Source organism: Dendropsophus ebraccatus, chromosome 9, assembly GCF_027789765.1.
Source record: "Dendropsophus ebraccatus isolate aDenEbr1 chromosome 9, aDenEbr1.pat, whole genome shotgun sequence".
In the NCBI taxonomy this organism is placed as follows: Eukaryota; Metazoa; Chordata; class Amphibia; order Anura; family Hylidae; genus Dendropsophus; species Dendropsophus ebraccatus.
Window position 1 is genome coordinate 77814863 of NC_091462.1, and position 14515 is coordinate 77829377.

The 14515-nt window shown below is 44.4% G+C and overlaps 2 protein-coding genes across 4 annotated transcripts in view; one reads left to right on the forward strand and one right to left on the reverse strand.

Annotated features, from left to right (window-relative positions):
• ABAT (4-aminobutyrate aminotransferase) overlaps window positions 1-4084 on the forward strand; it is an 89547-nt gene extending 85463 nt beyond the window's left edge. For both annotated transcript variants that reach the window (XM_069983661.1, XM_069983662.1), the window contains exon 16: window positions 2535-4084. In XM_069983661.1, coding sequence (XP_069839762.1) covers window positions 2535-2656 — 122 coding nt within the window. In that variant the 3' untranslated portion in view covers window positions 2657-4084. The remainder of the gene's footprint in view (window positions 1-2534) is intronic.
• A 6622-nt stretch (window positions 4085-10706) lies between these two features.
• TMEM186 (transmembrane protein 186) lies at window positions 10707-14486 on the reverse strand. Of its 2 annotated transcripts, none has more exons than XM_069983665.1 (2): window positions 14392-14486; window positions 10707-11451 (listed from the first exon to the last, which is right to left on the reverse strand). In XM_069983665.1, exon 2 carries the CDS (start codon window positions 11444-11446, stop codon window positions 10736-10738), a length of 711 nt encoding a protein of 236 aa, XP_069839766.1. In that variant the 5' UTR covers window positions 11447-11451; window positions 14392-14486; the 3' UTR covers window positions 10707-10735. The 2 variants fall into 2 exon arrangements, with proteins under 2 accessions (XP_069839766.1, XP_069839765.1); XM_069983664.1 differs by having other exon boundaries at window positions 14156-14460.
• Between the last annotated feature and the right edge of the window lie 29 nt (window positions 14487-14515).

Consider the following 14515-nt stretch of genomic DNA (forward strand, 5'->3'; position numbering starts at 1 on the left):
GTACAAATCCGGCGTGCGCTCACTTCCGCCGGCGCTGTGACTCCTCTTCTCGGCCTTGTAATTTGAACGTCGGAAGTCACGCGCTTCCATAGAGAATGCATGGAAGCGAGTGACTTCCAGCGTATAATGACAGGACAGAGAAGAGGACTGACAGCAGCCGGCGAAAGTGAGCGCGTGCCGGATTTGAACGGCACCGCGGGATGGGACCGGAGCTACGCCGCGGGACACCGATCATCTTCTGTAAGTATACATGCCACAGGCTACCGGGGGGGGGGCCCAAAAAAAAAAAAAGTGAACTACTTCTTTAAGTGTAAGTGACAGGGGGAGGCTCAATGAGCAGATCGCCTATCACACTGATCAATGCTATGCCTATGGCATAGCAATGATCAGTATGAATTATGTAATAAATTAATGTAAAAGTCCCCCAAAGGGACTTAAAAATGTGTATATAAAAAAAAAAGTAAAAATCATTATTACACTACCCCAAAGCCCCTCCCCCAATAAAAGCTTAAAGGGAACCTGTCACCCCCCGTGCCGGGGTGACAGGCTCCCGACCCCCCGTTAGAGACCCCTATACTTACCTCATCCCGCCGGGTCCCGCTTCTGGATTCGGTCGGGTCCCGGAGATATCAGCCGCTGCAGCCCGGCGCGCGCGCTGAGAGATGAGTCCAACGCTCATAGAGAATGACGGAGCGCTGGACTCTCCTGTCATTCTCTATGGGTGTTGGACTCATCTCTCAGCGCGCGCGCCGGGCTGCAGCGGCTGAGATCTCCGGGACCCGACCGAATCCAGAAGCGGGACCCGGCGGGATGAGGTAAGTATAGGGGTCTCTAACGGGGGTCGGGAGCCTGTCACCCCGGTACGGGGGGTGACAGGTTCCCTTTAAATCACCCCCCTTTTCCATTATATAAATAAAACATATAAAAATAAATAAATAAACATATAATATACCGTAGCGTGCGTAATTGTCCGATCTATTAAAATATAACATTCATCACTAACGGAGTAGACGAAAAGAGGGGAAAAAGTTCCAGGATTACCGATTCATAAATAATAATTTGGGGGTTCCATCATACGTGTTATGGTAGAATGAAAGACGCCATTACAAAGTACAACTATTCCTGTAACAAACAAGCACTTATATGGCCATGTAGATAGAAATCTGAAAGTGCCAGAGGTCTTAGAAGGGGAGGAGGGAAAAACGAAAGCGCAAAGATCAAAATTTGCGTGGTCCACTGGGTCATTTTGGGCCTGGTCCTCAAAGGGTTAACATAAACCAGACAGCAAGTTGGCCTTTTTAATGTCAGGGCTGAATTTTATTCCTGACAATTATGACAATTTGCGCTGGGGTTAATTGTTAGGGAAATTTACTCCAACTCTGAGCTGGTCTAGATTTCACTGAAGGCAAACAGGGAGCTTTGCTCACCAGGATTAATATAGAGGTGTGCAGGGATTTTTTTTAAGACTGGCCTGTGAGATGCCAGTATTGATGTCTCCCCACCCCCCACTCCCCCATTTTCTTTATACACATCACTAAGCTGAGTAACCCCATGTGTGGCTCTAATGTAGTTGTGGAATTATGGAAATGTGGGTTGTCACTTATTGATAGGGTATGTTCACACTGAGGAATAGGCGAGGAATAGGCACGGAACTGGAGGGGAAAGCAGAAATTTAAACCCCCAACGACTTCTATAGGATTTCTCTAGCGGAATCCATCCAAAGAACTGACATGTCAATTCTTAGAGTGGTAAGCAGATCCGTGGCAGAACATTCCGCACGGAAATTTTGCCTTTGAACAACAGCTCCTATCCTATTAAACACAATAGCACATGTACTGTACTGTACATGTACTGTACATATGCTCTATACATATTTTACAGGCAGAATTTCAAGAAAAATATGCATAAAATTAGGCGTGGATTCCGCTTGAAATTCCTCACTTGTTGCTCAGTGTGAACATAACCTTAGATCGTACATTATAGCGGTAAAACCTTGTATAGACCGGCTATTTTCCATAGTTGTAGCTCAAGCCTGTGATGATGGGCAAAAGAGTTTAAACCTGGTTGGGAGTTCTTCCAAAAGTGGTCTCAAGAGGTTAACATACGTAGCTTAATGAAGCTCTGAGTTAGGTAACGATTCTAATGGGAACGAGAAGCAGGTAATACGCAAATAACCAGCTACTGTGAATAATACAATTTAATGTCAGGCAGTGCAGCCCCAGCTATTTTCTAGGTAAGGTGGACATTTTCAGCTTGGATCTATTATTGCCCTGTATAAAGGGCTGGAAAAGAGCATTTAGGGACCCAAAGAAGGAGCTAGGGACTGGGAACATGACTGAGCAGAGATTTAAAATAAATAGGTTCTCCCACATAGCTATATATATCTCAATCTGCCCTGCTCCCCCTGCTGTATAACATGGTACCTGCAGATCAAACTGCTTAGTCAGTGTGACAGGTTTCCTTTAAGTGTGTGTGCGCATAACCGAAAACGATAACAACTAATAAAGGCCATGCTGATGTTTCTGTTTTCTCAGGTGTCGTGCTAGGAGGTTCCGGAGATCGGTCCATACGGTTCCGACCAAGCCTGGTTTTCAAAGATCACCATGCACACCTGTTCTTAAATATCTTCAATGACATCTTGGCAGATTTGAAGTAGATGTGTATTTCTCTTTATTGCCTTAGTCCAAAGGGAGGAGGAGGTCATGAAATAAGTTACCTTTATTAATCTCTACTACCATATACGCACACTTCAGGTCTAACTACAACGAATGGAGATTATTTTTGCTTTCAAGCCAAAAGCGTGTCTCCATAGAAAGCCGTTTTATTGTGCCACAATATATATTTTCTTAGGAAAACTAATACTTTATCGTGTTCAGGGATGTTATGGAATATGACATAATGAGATATTAATATTGTCAATTATGGAACACTCAGACTGTGAATTGAATACTAATACTTTGAAGCTGTCCGATCTGTGTTTGTGTCGTCTTGTATTAATGATTAAGGAATCTTTGGGCCTGCCCTATACATTGTATTGTCGCCACAAGGTGAGCATTCTGTTTGTGAGTACCAATTTGCCTCCACTGTTTTTAATGAATGGTTAGAATAGAAAAAATTATACCTGTCTGCTCCATGGTTCCACCCTACAGCCTGTGGTTTACGGTAATCTAGGTCCGCTACTCTCTGCATGTTATACTGTACATAGATATTTCTTAGCTTTTAAGTATGATTTCTGAAGTATTTCTAAAGATGAGACAGTATTTTACGGCCGCTTGGTTTGGTGTCTTCTAATAAAAATGTGTTTTTTTTGTACACAGATCACACTGAGCCATATATACAGATTCGACTAGTTACCATTATAATATACAGGTAGAGTTTGTTGAACGGACAGGGGATTCAGTGCTTTACATGTAGTATCAGATGAGAACATTTTACTATGTCAGTCATGTGGCCTCGATGTAAACTCCACCAAAGCAGCACATTTGTTCCTTAAGAGCAGTGGACACCTTTTTAAATTTTCAGCATTTCTTGCACTTTGCTGTAGATTGCTTAACCTTTGTGTGGCTTATAGGGGTCTTGGTTGGTGGAAAGGAGGCTGTGCATGTGCTGTCACTATTCATTGACATAGATGAGAGCCCTTGGAGCCTTGTGGTCCTACCAAGGGGGACCCCAGCCCTCTCCATTTCTGGCTGGATTTGCAGCAGGCTATGCATATAGGCCATGTTCCCACAATGTAAAAATAAGGGCAAATATCAGTCATTGTTGCTAAACAACTGCCGTTATTAATGGTCATGATTATTAATCATGGCCGTTGTTTTCCAACCACAGCCGTTATTTGCCCTTATTTATACATTGTGGAAATGACCTCTCTTTTGCTTGAAGCCCCTCTAAATCCTTGAACCCTTATCCAAATAGTTATTATTATCATCACTAGATTCCGTCTGTTTTCCCGTAATTGGTGGCCTCTGCTGTGTAGAGCCACCTGATGTACTTTTGAGATATTGAAAGAGAGAGTCTGCTTTAGATGACCTTATTTATGTGAATGTAATTGAGGGGAGTCACTGCTTGGAACCCCCTTTATTATCCACAGCAGAAAGCTACTACTTGCCTCTGGATGACCTGTCTATGGTCTATTTCAGTAGCCTCTGTATTGCTGTGAAGGTTTGCTGGCCATTACAGGCAAACCCCTACCAGGATCACAGTTTAACCGAGAGCATTCATGTAAACAGACGTTATCTAAACTGGGCGGCCCATTTAAAATGTAGGTAGTGTACAAGCTTATACAATTCGATATGTTCTGCAGCAATTTGGCCCTGTTTGATATGTTCTGCAGCATAAGGTATACATACATACGTCCCTATGTATGCGTGCTCCATCCTGGACAAGCTGGCTGCACACATACTTACCAGATGAACTCTCAGGGGTCCATTTACTGCAGAACATATGTTACAAAAGCTTAATTTGCCATTTACTCTTTGTGAATTACATGCATCCATTATACCTTACTTAGTGTATTCCATTCACTGTTATTATATAGCATGCATGTTTCCAAGCTTGATCATGTTTACATACATTAAAATAGAGCATTGTTCCACAACTTGTAGCTCTCCATCTATTGCAAAATTACAATTTCCATCATGCCTGATGGGAGTTTTGCAAGGGCGGGAAAGCCATAGGTTGGGGGACACTGATGTAGAGAAGCGGCACAATTTCAACTGTTTTGTTTCTTTGCAAAATCTGTAATGTAAGCCATATGTCTATAGACACTGCATGCAGCACATTTACTCCAAAGAGGCCGAAATACAGCAAGAATGGATGAAGTTGTTGCATTAGTGACTACATTTTTTTTAACACTACATGTATGTTTTTATAGTGCATATTGGCCCATTGTTCTTGTACTTTCCCTTTAAAGCGACTCTGTACCCACAATCTGTCCCCCCCAAACCACTTGTATCTTCGGATAGCTGCTTTTAATCCAAGATCTGTCCTGGGGTTCGTTCGGCAGGGGATGCAGTTATTGTCCTCAAAACAACTTTTAATCCTGCAGCGCTGTGTCTAACAGCCGGGGCTTACATTTGTATATGCATTAGGCTGGCACCACCTCTCTGTCCTTCCTCCCCACCCTCCTCATCATTAGGAATGATCCAGGAACATTTACTGCTGTTTAAGCTTTGCACAGGTGTATTAGCGATCCAGCCCATGTTCATTGTGCACACAGGTTTAGGAGGCAATCTGCCTGGAGCATTCCTAATGATGAGGAGGGTGGGGAGGAAGGACGGAGAGGTGGTGCCAGCCTAATGCATATACAAATGTAAGCCCCACCGTTGGACACAGCGCTTCTGGATTAAAAGTTGTTTTTATGACAATAACTGAATCCCCTGCCGAACGGACCCCAGGACAGATCTTGGATTTAAAGCAGCTATCTGATGGTACAAGCGGTTTGGGGGGGGGGGGGTGAGATTGTGGGTACAGAGTCGCTTTCAGTTGATGACACATCTACATTATTTTTAAATTAAATATTCTTTCCAAAACCAGGTAACTTTTTGTTCTATCAATGGTGTAAGGATACCAGTAATTTACAAAATGTGTGTTCTTAATGTGTATGTAGCATGTTCACGGCTTGTAATGAATGTGTAATTTCCAAATAAGTAATTACTATCCTTTTTGGATACTTTTAATGTGTGTATATATCTATATGTAATTTTTACACTTAGGAGCCCATGTTTTTCTGTACACCAAATATGGATAAAATTTTAACATACAGATGACACGAGACTGATTAAACTAGGTGCTTACGAGAAGGAGCGAGCCGTTTACAGTGTTCTAATAGTGCCAAACGTGTTAAGACTAACTGCACTTCTGTGTTCATGTCCAGAAATCTGTGGATTTATCTGCTTTACGTGTTAATTAGTAAGAAATAAAATGTATTTGTAAGTTTATTGTCATGGTTGTCTGTTTATTTCAGACTTGTTTTGGAGTAGGTGTTAGGGGTACTCCGAGTGTGAAAAACTTTATATTTTGCTGCAGAAAAGATACAGATGCTGGGGGAGATTTTTCAAACATGGTGTAAAGTGAAATTGGCCCAGTTGCCTCTAGCAACCAATCAGATTCCACCTTTCATTTTCCAAAGAGTCTGTGAGGAATGAAAGGTGGAATCTGATTGGTTGCTACGGGCAACTGGGACATTTTCACTTTACACCGTGTTTGATAAATCTCCCCCGCTATTCTTACCTCTCCTTGTTCCCGTGGTGTCCTCCTGCAGTGCCTTTGGCTCCCCCGCTGAGCAATCCCGCCACCACATAATTGTCACTCATCTCAGCAGTGACAGTCAATCACTGACTAGGACGGGACAGTGCCATAGCGAGTGATTGGCTGAGTGGACTGTGACTGCAGATATGTTCAGCAGGAGACCCGAAGATACCGCAGGACTTCTTCTGTTAGCAGGGACCCCAGACAATAAGCTTGTGCAGTCAGTGTTCTGCTGCTGGGACCTCTAGGACAGTGATTTTCAACCTTTTTTGAGCCGCGGCACACTTTTTATACTTAAAAAATCCCGGGGCACGCCACCAACCAAAATGGCACAAAATGACACTAAAACAGTACATATTATACATATAGTTAATAATATAGATTCTAAATGTATTTATACTCCGTGTGAAACCTGGGCCTGTTTTCTCCCCCCCCCCTGTGATTCTCTCCTGTGCTTCTCTCCACCATACTTCTCCCCCCCCCTACTTCACTCCTGTGCTTCTCTCCACCATACTTCTCTCCTGTGCTTCTCTCCCCCCTGCTTCTCTTCGCTGTTTCTCTCCCCCATCCCCATGTTTCTCTCCCCCATTGTTTTCTCCTGTTTTACAGGGGCACCATAGTTTGGGGAACTTTCCCCGCGGCACACCCGACCATATGTCGCGGCACACTAGTTGAAAATCACTGATCTAGGACCAGCCATAATCCGTAGCGGAAAGTGGTAGCAACTGTTCAATTCCCTGCTGTGCTATCACAGGAGAAATCTGCATCAAATAGTCCCCCAACGAAGGGACAGGCCTGAACAGGAATATTTCTTTACATTCAGGGGTTGAAAGTAGAGATGAGCAAATTTACAGTAATAACGAAGCAAAGGGAAACTTCAACCAGTTGCCCAGGACTGGATCCAGCTTTTCCAGCACCTGGAGAGGAGCGGCAGTAAGTCATAAGGCAGCAGGCTGATAAGCGGATTGCAGACATAACAAAGTGATTTGCTTCGTTATTACAGTAAATTTGCATATCTCTAGTTGACAGCTTCTCCTGATTTGCAACTCTACTTTAACAATAAAATATTTTCCATTACGTCTGATAGCATCTGTGACACAGGCTGAAAACGTAACTTCTGAGGCAGATGTGAGTACTGTATAGTGTTAGTATTCTTCTTTTTAACCAAAAACTGGAATCTGTTACCTTCATGTATTCATACACAAACGGCCATCAGCGGTATCCTAAAGTATTACAGCTTCCTGCAGTGCCAGGTAATTGTTTCTGAAGTGTTCCAGTCAGGAGCAACAGACAGATGGAATTACATGGCGTAAGTGGAATGCACATATAGGGGGCCATTTATCACCCGCACAATAATTTTTGTGCTTGTGCACTTTTCTCCGGTCCTTGTGCAATTTTTGTACTTAAACCACGCCCCGACCAAGTGAAAACTTAAAAAGATGGCCCAGTCGGCATAAACTGCTCAAAAATAGTGGAATGTTGCTTAAAAATTTATGCTGTGTGTAAAAACACTAAATTAGACAAAATAATGGTGCAAAGACAATGATAAATGTGCCTCATACTGTTTGAGAACTAAATAGTGGAACACCTACCTCTGGGAGCTTTCCATTTGGTTCTGCTTTCAGCCCATTTTTAAGTATTTCTCCAAGGCTACATTCACACATTCATACCTATTCACACGTCTGTGTTTTACGGATCCATGAATAGCTTGTAATTAGAGATGAGCGAACCGGGTTAGAGACGATCCGAACCCGAACGTTCGGTATTTGATTAGCTGGGGCTGCTGAACTTGGATAAAGCTCTAAGGTTGTCTGGAAAACATGGATACAGCCAATGACTATATCCATGATTTCCACATAGCCTTAGGGCTTTATCCAAGTTCAGCAGCCACCGCTAATCAAATGCCGAAGGTTCTGGGTCGGATCGACTCGAGCATGCTCCAGGTTCGCTCATCTCTACTTGTAATCCATGCAGCAAAAATTACTGACAAGCCCCAGTATGGACTGTAATTGCGGCAGGGATTACCCTATGGAAGTCTGAGGGAGCATCCACAATTTGTGGACATTACATTAACGTCAGAAAAATACAGATTTGTAATTTTGTATATGTCACAGGCGTAGCTTCTCCTGGCAGCCATATTACCAGTCACTTCACACTTTTACAAATCCACAAAAAAATAAGGATTGTGGATTCTGGAGATATTATGCAGTCCTGAAGAAACGTGTGAATGTAGCCCAAGGGTCCTATTACAAAGCCCAATCATTAAAGTATCACCGTCGTGAATTATTATTATTATTTTTTTTTTTTGCAGAAATCAATAGTCCAGGCGATTTTAAGAAACTTTGTCATTGGGTTTATTAGCCGAAAAAAATGTATTTTCAACATGAAAAAGCAGTTTGAAACTCTCCCCCCTGTCTTCATTGTTCTCCTATGGAGAGAGATAAATAAAAGACCAAAACAGGACAACAAAGAGTTAATCTACAAATACATCACCCTTTATCTCCTCTGACAGTCAGCACTGAGCTCTCGGACCTCTGATTACAGCTGTCACCCAGCTCCGTGCCTGTAATCCTCTGTTATCTGCTTTCTGCTGTCGGCTAACTCCCTCCTCCCCCCTCCCTAGAACAGACTGGGTACGTCTGATGCAACAAGTCACAATTTCCTGATTTTTTGCAGTAGATGGAAAAGAGGAGGGAGGGGGGGAAGGACCTGGGAAAAGGCTTTTTGAATGCAGATAATGGCATATTTGGCTAATAAACCCAATTACAAAGTTTCTTAAAATCGCCTGGGCTATTGATTTCTGCAAAAAAAAAAAAAAAAATTGACAGTGACTCTTTTAAGTGTAAACACGCACTGATCTGCTAGATCATTACACGGAGCCATGTGCGCCCAAAGATTTAGGTCTGGACCTAAAGAAACAATCAGCTAAGATTCAGCCGATTATCACTCCGCGTGATAGGGCCCTAATACCTTTGTGGGTCAGGACTGTAATAAGGACAAACTAGGGGTTGCCAATATTTTAAAAGATCAGGTGCACAAGCCCCATGGTCAATGTTTCACAGAAGTCCCACCATATATAAAAAAAAACAGGATGCCAGGGGTTGCAGGAAAATAGTAACCAAACTAAACTTAGGCTGCATTCACACTGCGTTTTTTTTCAGTCCGTTTAACGTAAACGTTTGAGGGGGAACTGGTGCAATTGTGCGCAATTCATTTGGATCTTCCATTGACTTCAAATATTTAAAAAAAAATAATTCAGAACTAATTTTTTTTTTTTAGCGTACATGGATGACCATGGTTTTGTGTATGTTTAAAAGTAACTATTTAAAAACTGATACATTAAACAGACAAAAACGCAGTGTTAACCCAGCCTTACTTTTCCTTGTGCCCCGTAGTGCCGCTCCTGGGTCCCATTGCTACTGCTGGTGTCCTGCAGCTCTTCTAGCTGCAGTGTCACATACCTGGCTGAGTGACTGCCCGCTCAGCCAATCATTGACTGGGGCAGGACACCACACCAGTTGCTGAGTAGGCAATCGCAAGACATGATGTTGCAGCTGGAAAAGGCAGGTGCATGATGTACCCGGTTTCCAGATGAAAATGACTTCCGGCAGCCAGCAGGACCCGGGAGCAGTGCAATACAGGGACAGGGATTGGTGAGTTTATGTTATTATTTTCCTGCACCCCCCTGCCTTCTTCGCTTTTTTTAATTTGGTGGGACTTCTCCTTTAATACAATGTTCTTGAGTGCAGCTCCCAGGATCAATGAAATATTGCACACTCCAAAACCTCCACAGGAATATGCAGTTCCCTAGTCCCAGGATTACTCCTCCAGTTATGGCCGTTCGGCTCCTCCCAGCTGTATTCAGGTTGTGTTCATAGCTACAGGCTGCAGCCTCCTTCATACATATAACAATGGCTACACCTACATAAGGGCCCAGCCCCTGAGGAAACGCCTCAAATCTAAACTAGGAAGTAATGTGGCTGGGGTTCACCTGGTGGATTTCTACATCCTAGGAACTTGCATAAGCTTATACTGGTTCCACCGGATACATACTCATGGGGAGAACTATTAAGGATGCACCCCTGTCTCTACACAACACTGTCCTTTTGTAAGAACCTGTGCACACATGTTACCTAGGGGAGGCAGAAGCAAGACAGGCAGTATGGTGTGGGGGCGGCAAGGGACACCAATACTGAGCTGCCTATACTTTGCAGTGACAGCAGGGAACAGCTGAGGGCTGGACTGGTTTAACCCTTCCCCTCTCGCTGACCTTGGCTCCAGAAATAGAAGTAAGAAGGCCCAGCAAGCGATCAGATAGAGAGGGGCAGCTTCCAGCAGCAGACAACCACAATCCAACATGGACCTGTCAGGAGGGTGAAAACTGGGGAGTTAAATGAAGGTTTTTACTGTGATTTTTTTAATAGAGCAAATATAGGACAAAGTCTGAAAATCGACCAGATGGCTGAAAAAGCTCTTTAATAATAACTTATTCCAAGTCTCCAAACACCATAGTGAACTTCTCTCTGTCCAGGACAAAACCGTACCTGGTAGTGAAGTAGAGGACATCGGCATTACTATATCTTGCGAACTGACGGAGAATTTCGCGCTTTCCATCTCCGGTTTCTGAAAGCTGTTTTATATCATCAATCGGAACAAAACTATCTTTTCTGTTTCCCCAAAATGTCAAGTAGGAAACCTTCACGGTTGTTAGGTCATCATTCACATACAGCATACCGATCATCCTCCGCAGGTAATAGCTAAGGCCATACAGCATGATGCCAGCAAAAAGAGCAGCTCCAGTACAATAAACAACAGCAAACTCTGTGACCTGTCCTTGCAAATAGCTATAATATACAGGGGGAAGGATCAGCACGGTCAATGAGGTCTGTATAAGCTTCATCCTGGAAACCGTCCTGCAGAACCTTATCGCTGGAAACTTATAGATCAGCGTAAACTTGGTGGAGTCGTGAGTCTCTGTGTTGGAGGATGTACAGAAGAAGCCTGCGGTTACTTTCTGACAGCTTTTAGGTGTAGATGACAATGACTGGAAAACCTCCCCATGTGAAGAGTGAGTAATTCTCCCGCATCCAATGGAGAAGGCTCTGCAAGGTCCTTTAGATTTCCACATGTGCCCTGGAAGCTGATGACATAAAGGCCTGATCCACAAAGACCTCATGACGAGCTGCGCCATAGCCATGCAACCTGTAAAAGACAAGGGCACAATGTAAGTCTCCAGCCTCACTAACAGGGCAAATCCTAGGAGGCTACATGGAAACAGGCGAGAGACTTGCCCCTCGGTACTCAGCCCTCTTCAGAACCAAATCTTGGAAAGGGGCACATTTTTAGCAGAACTTTAAAGCGTCACTGTCGTTATACCTTTCAATGTCTAAATCAACAGTACATGTCACATAAAGCAATACTGCAATTTACATTCATTATTTTTTTTAGTTATTATGGAAAACACGGCACTTCCTGTATTTGAACTCTTTGGGGAAAAAAAGTGTAATCACACAAAGTGCTGTGTTCTCCATGATAGCTAAAAAAATAAAGAATGTAAATTCCAAACTTGCTTTATATCACTTAAAAGTTATAACAACAGGTACAACAGGGGGGTGTCTACATGTAGAGAAATACATGTGGCTGAGACCAGGCCCCCATTTCTTCCTCAGTAGTCATGTGCTGTTACAAGGATTATTGGCCATACGCCTGTTGGTTACCGCATTAGGATCTGGTTCTGGCTGCATGTGATGACGTACAGTACATGTGGGAACGCAGCCTAAGGGTCCTATTCCACGGGCCGAGGAGGGCCCGATCAACGATGTAAACGAGCGGCGATCTAGCAGATCTAGCCTATTCCACGGCCCGATGATCGTTGAGCGAGGGCTGCAGGGACATCGTTACCGATGTCCTTGCAGCAGCAGTAATACATTACCTGCAGGTCTTCTTCTCTGCGCTGTCTTCATCCCCAGGTCCCGCACGCTCTATCTTCCGAATGGCCGGACAGCTGGCAGGCCACACTCAGCCAATCACAGGCCGCTCCGTCAGCTGACCGGCCATTCGGAAGATAGAGCGCGCAGGACCTGGGGATGAAGACAGAGCAGAGAAGAATACCTGACAGGTAATGTATGATGCTGCTGCGCTTCTGAAATCGTCGGTCGCCCGCCGCGCACCGCTATTTAACCGTAGCGATGCACGGTGGGGGAAAGATGATTTTAGGTCTGGCCCTAAATGAACGATCAGCCGATGACACGATCATCGGCTGATCGTTCTCTCTATTTCACCGAACGATAATCGGACGAATCGTGCAAAATGGGGCCGATTCGGCCGATTATAGTTTTATAGTTACTGTGGAATAGGGCCCTAAGACTGATTAGATATCAATGTGATGTTCATAAACCAGAAATTTATGATGCTAATTGCACTCCTCCAGGAGTATGCAACATCAGCAAGGTACAGATTTACACTGGCACAGGAAGGCTGGGCGACCCGTCACTAACACCTGTAAACAGGTCGGTAATGCTGCCTCCAGCTCCTCGTTTAGATAACCCCGGAGTTATATTAAGCCAGGCCAGTAGCATGTAGCATTAGCCTAAGACTACGGCCGCCAGATGTCATTTTCGCCTGGAATCCTGGTACGTCATGTACCCAGCTCTTCCAGCTGCCATGTCACGGACCAGCTGAGCAGCCACTCAATCACCCAGGTGCAAGATGTTGCAGGTGGCCGGCGGCTGTCAACAGGACCTGGGAGCGGCGCTACAGGGCACAGGGACAGGCAAGTTTACTTTATTATTTTACTGTACCTTTCCTCCCGTTTTTAAATTTCATGGGACTACTCCCTTGAAGCAAAAATGTTTTTCTTTCAAATCAACCGGTGTCAGAAAGTTATATAGATTTGTCATTTACTTCTATTTAAAAATCTACAGCCTTCCAATACATATCAGCTGCTGCACGTCCTGCAGGAAGTGCGGTTTTCTTTTCAGTCTTATGGTACTTTTACACGGAGCGATAATTCGCCCGATCGCACGATTAACGATTTTGAATGAACAATGTTTTTTTTATAACGATCAGCGTTTAGACTGAACGATACATCGTACGGAAAATTCGTTATGCGATCGTTTAAGCCTCACACATAGGTGAAATCGTTGAAAGACTGTTTACACTGAACGATCTGCAAATTTTTTGCGAACGATCAACGATGATTTGAGAACATGTTGAAAGATCAAAATGAACGATTTACTGCTCGTTGTTTGATCGTTCGCTGTGTTTACACGTACGATTATCGTTCGAATTCGACCGTTATCGTGCAAAAACAAACGATCAATCGTTCCGTGTAAAAGGACCATAACACTGCTCTCTGCTGCCACCTCTGCTACTGCTCTGGAAAGTTCTTGTCTGGAACAGAGGTGGCAGCAGAGAGCACTGTGTCAGACTGGAAAAAATACACAACTTCCTGCAGCACATACAGCAGCTGACACGTACTGGAAGACTGGAGATTTTTAAAGGGGTACTCCAGCGTGGGGGCACTTTTGCGTTGGGACCGTTGCGGCGGGTCCCACATCGCGGCGCTCCGGTGCCACTTCCGGGTGTCTGACGTGACGTCTCAGGTCCGCTCAGCCAGTCAGTGAAGGAGGCGGGATTACAAATCTATGTAACTTTCTGAAACCAGTTGATCTGAAAGGAACGTTTGCTGGAGTACCCCTTTAAGCCTGGTCTGGCGGTGGACACCAGAGTCAGGGGATTTAGGGGTACCTGAGGTGTTGCTTTTCTTCTATATTTTGCTACTTTAGTTTTCTAAACCTCCTGGACAACTATGGGTCAATGATCTGCTCTGGTTGCCTTTTATTGTCCCCTCCCCCTCAGCTGTCAGTGCACCGCCCACCCTGCCACCCCCCTCTATGCCAGTTACCTGAGAATGATGCCACTGTGATGACCAGGATGTGTAGCGCAGGGGGCTCAGCTTGGGTCACAGCTCATCACCACGAGGGGGCAGTGCACCTCTTTACCACTATGAAATGCTGGAGGTCATGGCATGCCACAGGCTGGCATCTAGCAGCAGGGAGAGCTGACAGCTCCTCTACAGCACAGGCTATGGGGACGGGATACAGGGTTACACCTCCGCACTGACACACAACAATGACTTACAGGACAGGGCTGTCACCGGTCACACACGCTGTCACAAAGTACATGCATCCCAGAATGCAGCGCGAAGCAGTCACGTTACCCCAGGACGCGAATAGCGCTTGTGGGAGTTGTAGTTTCAACGAAC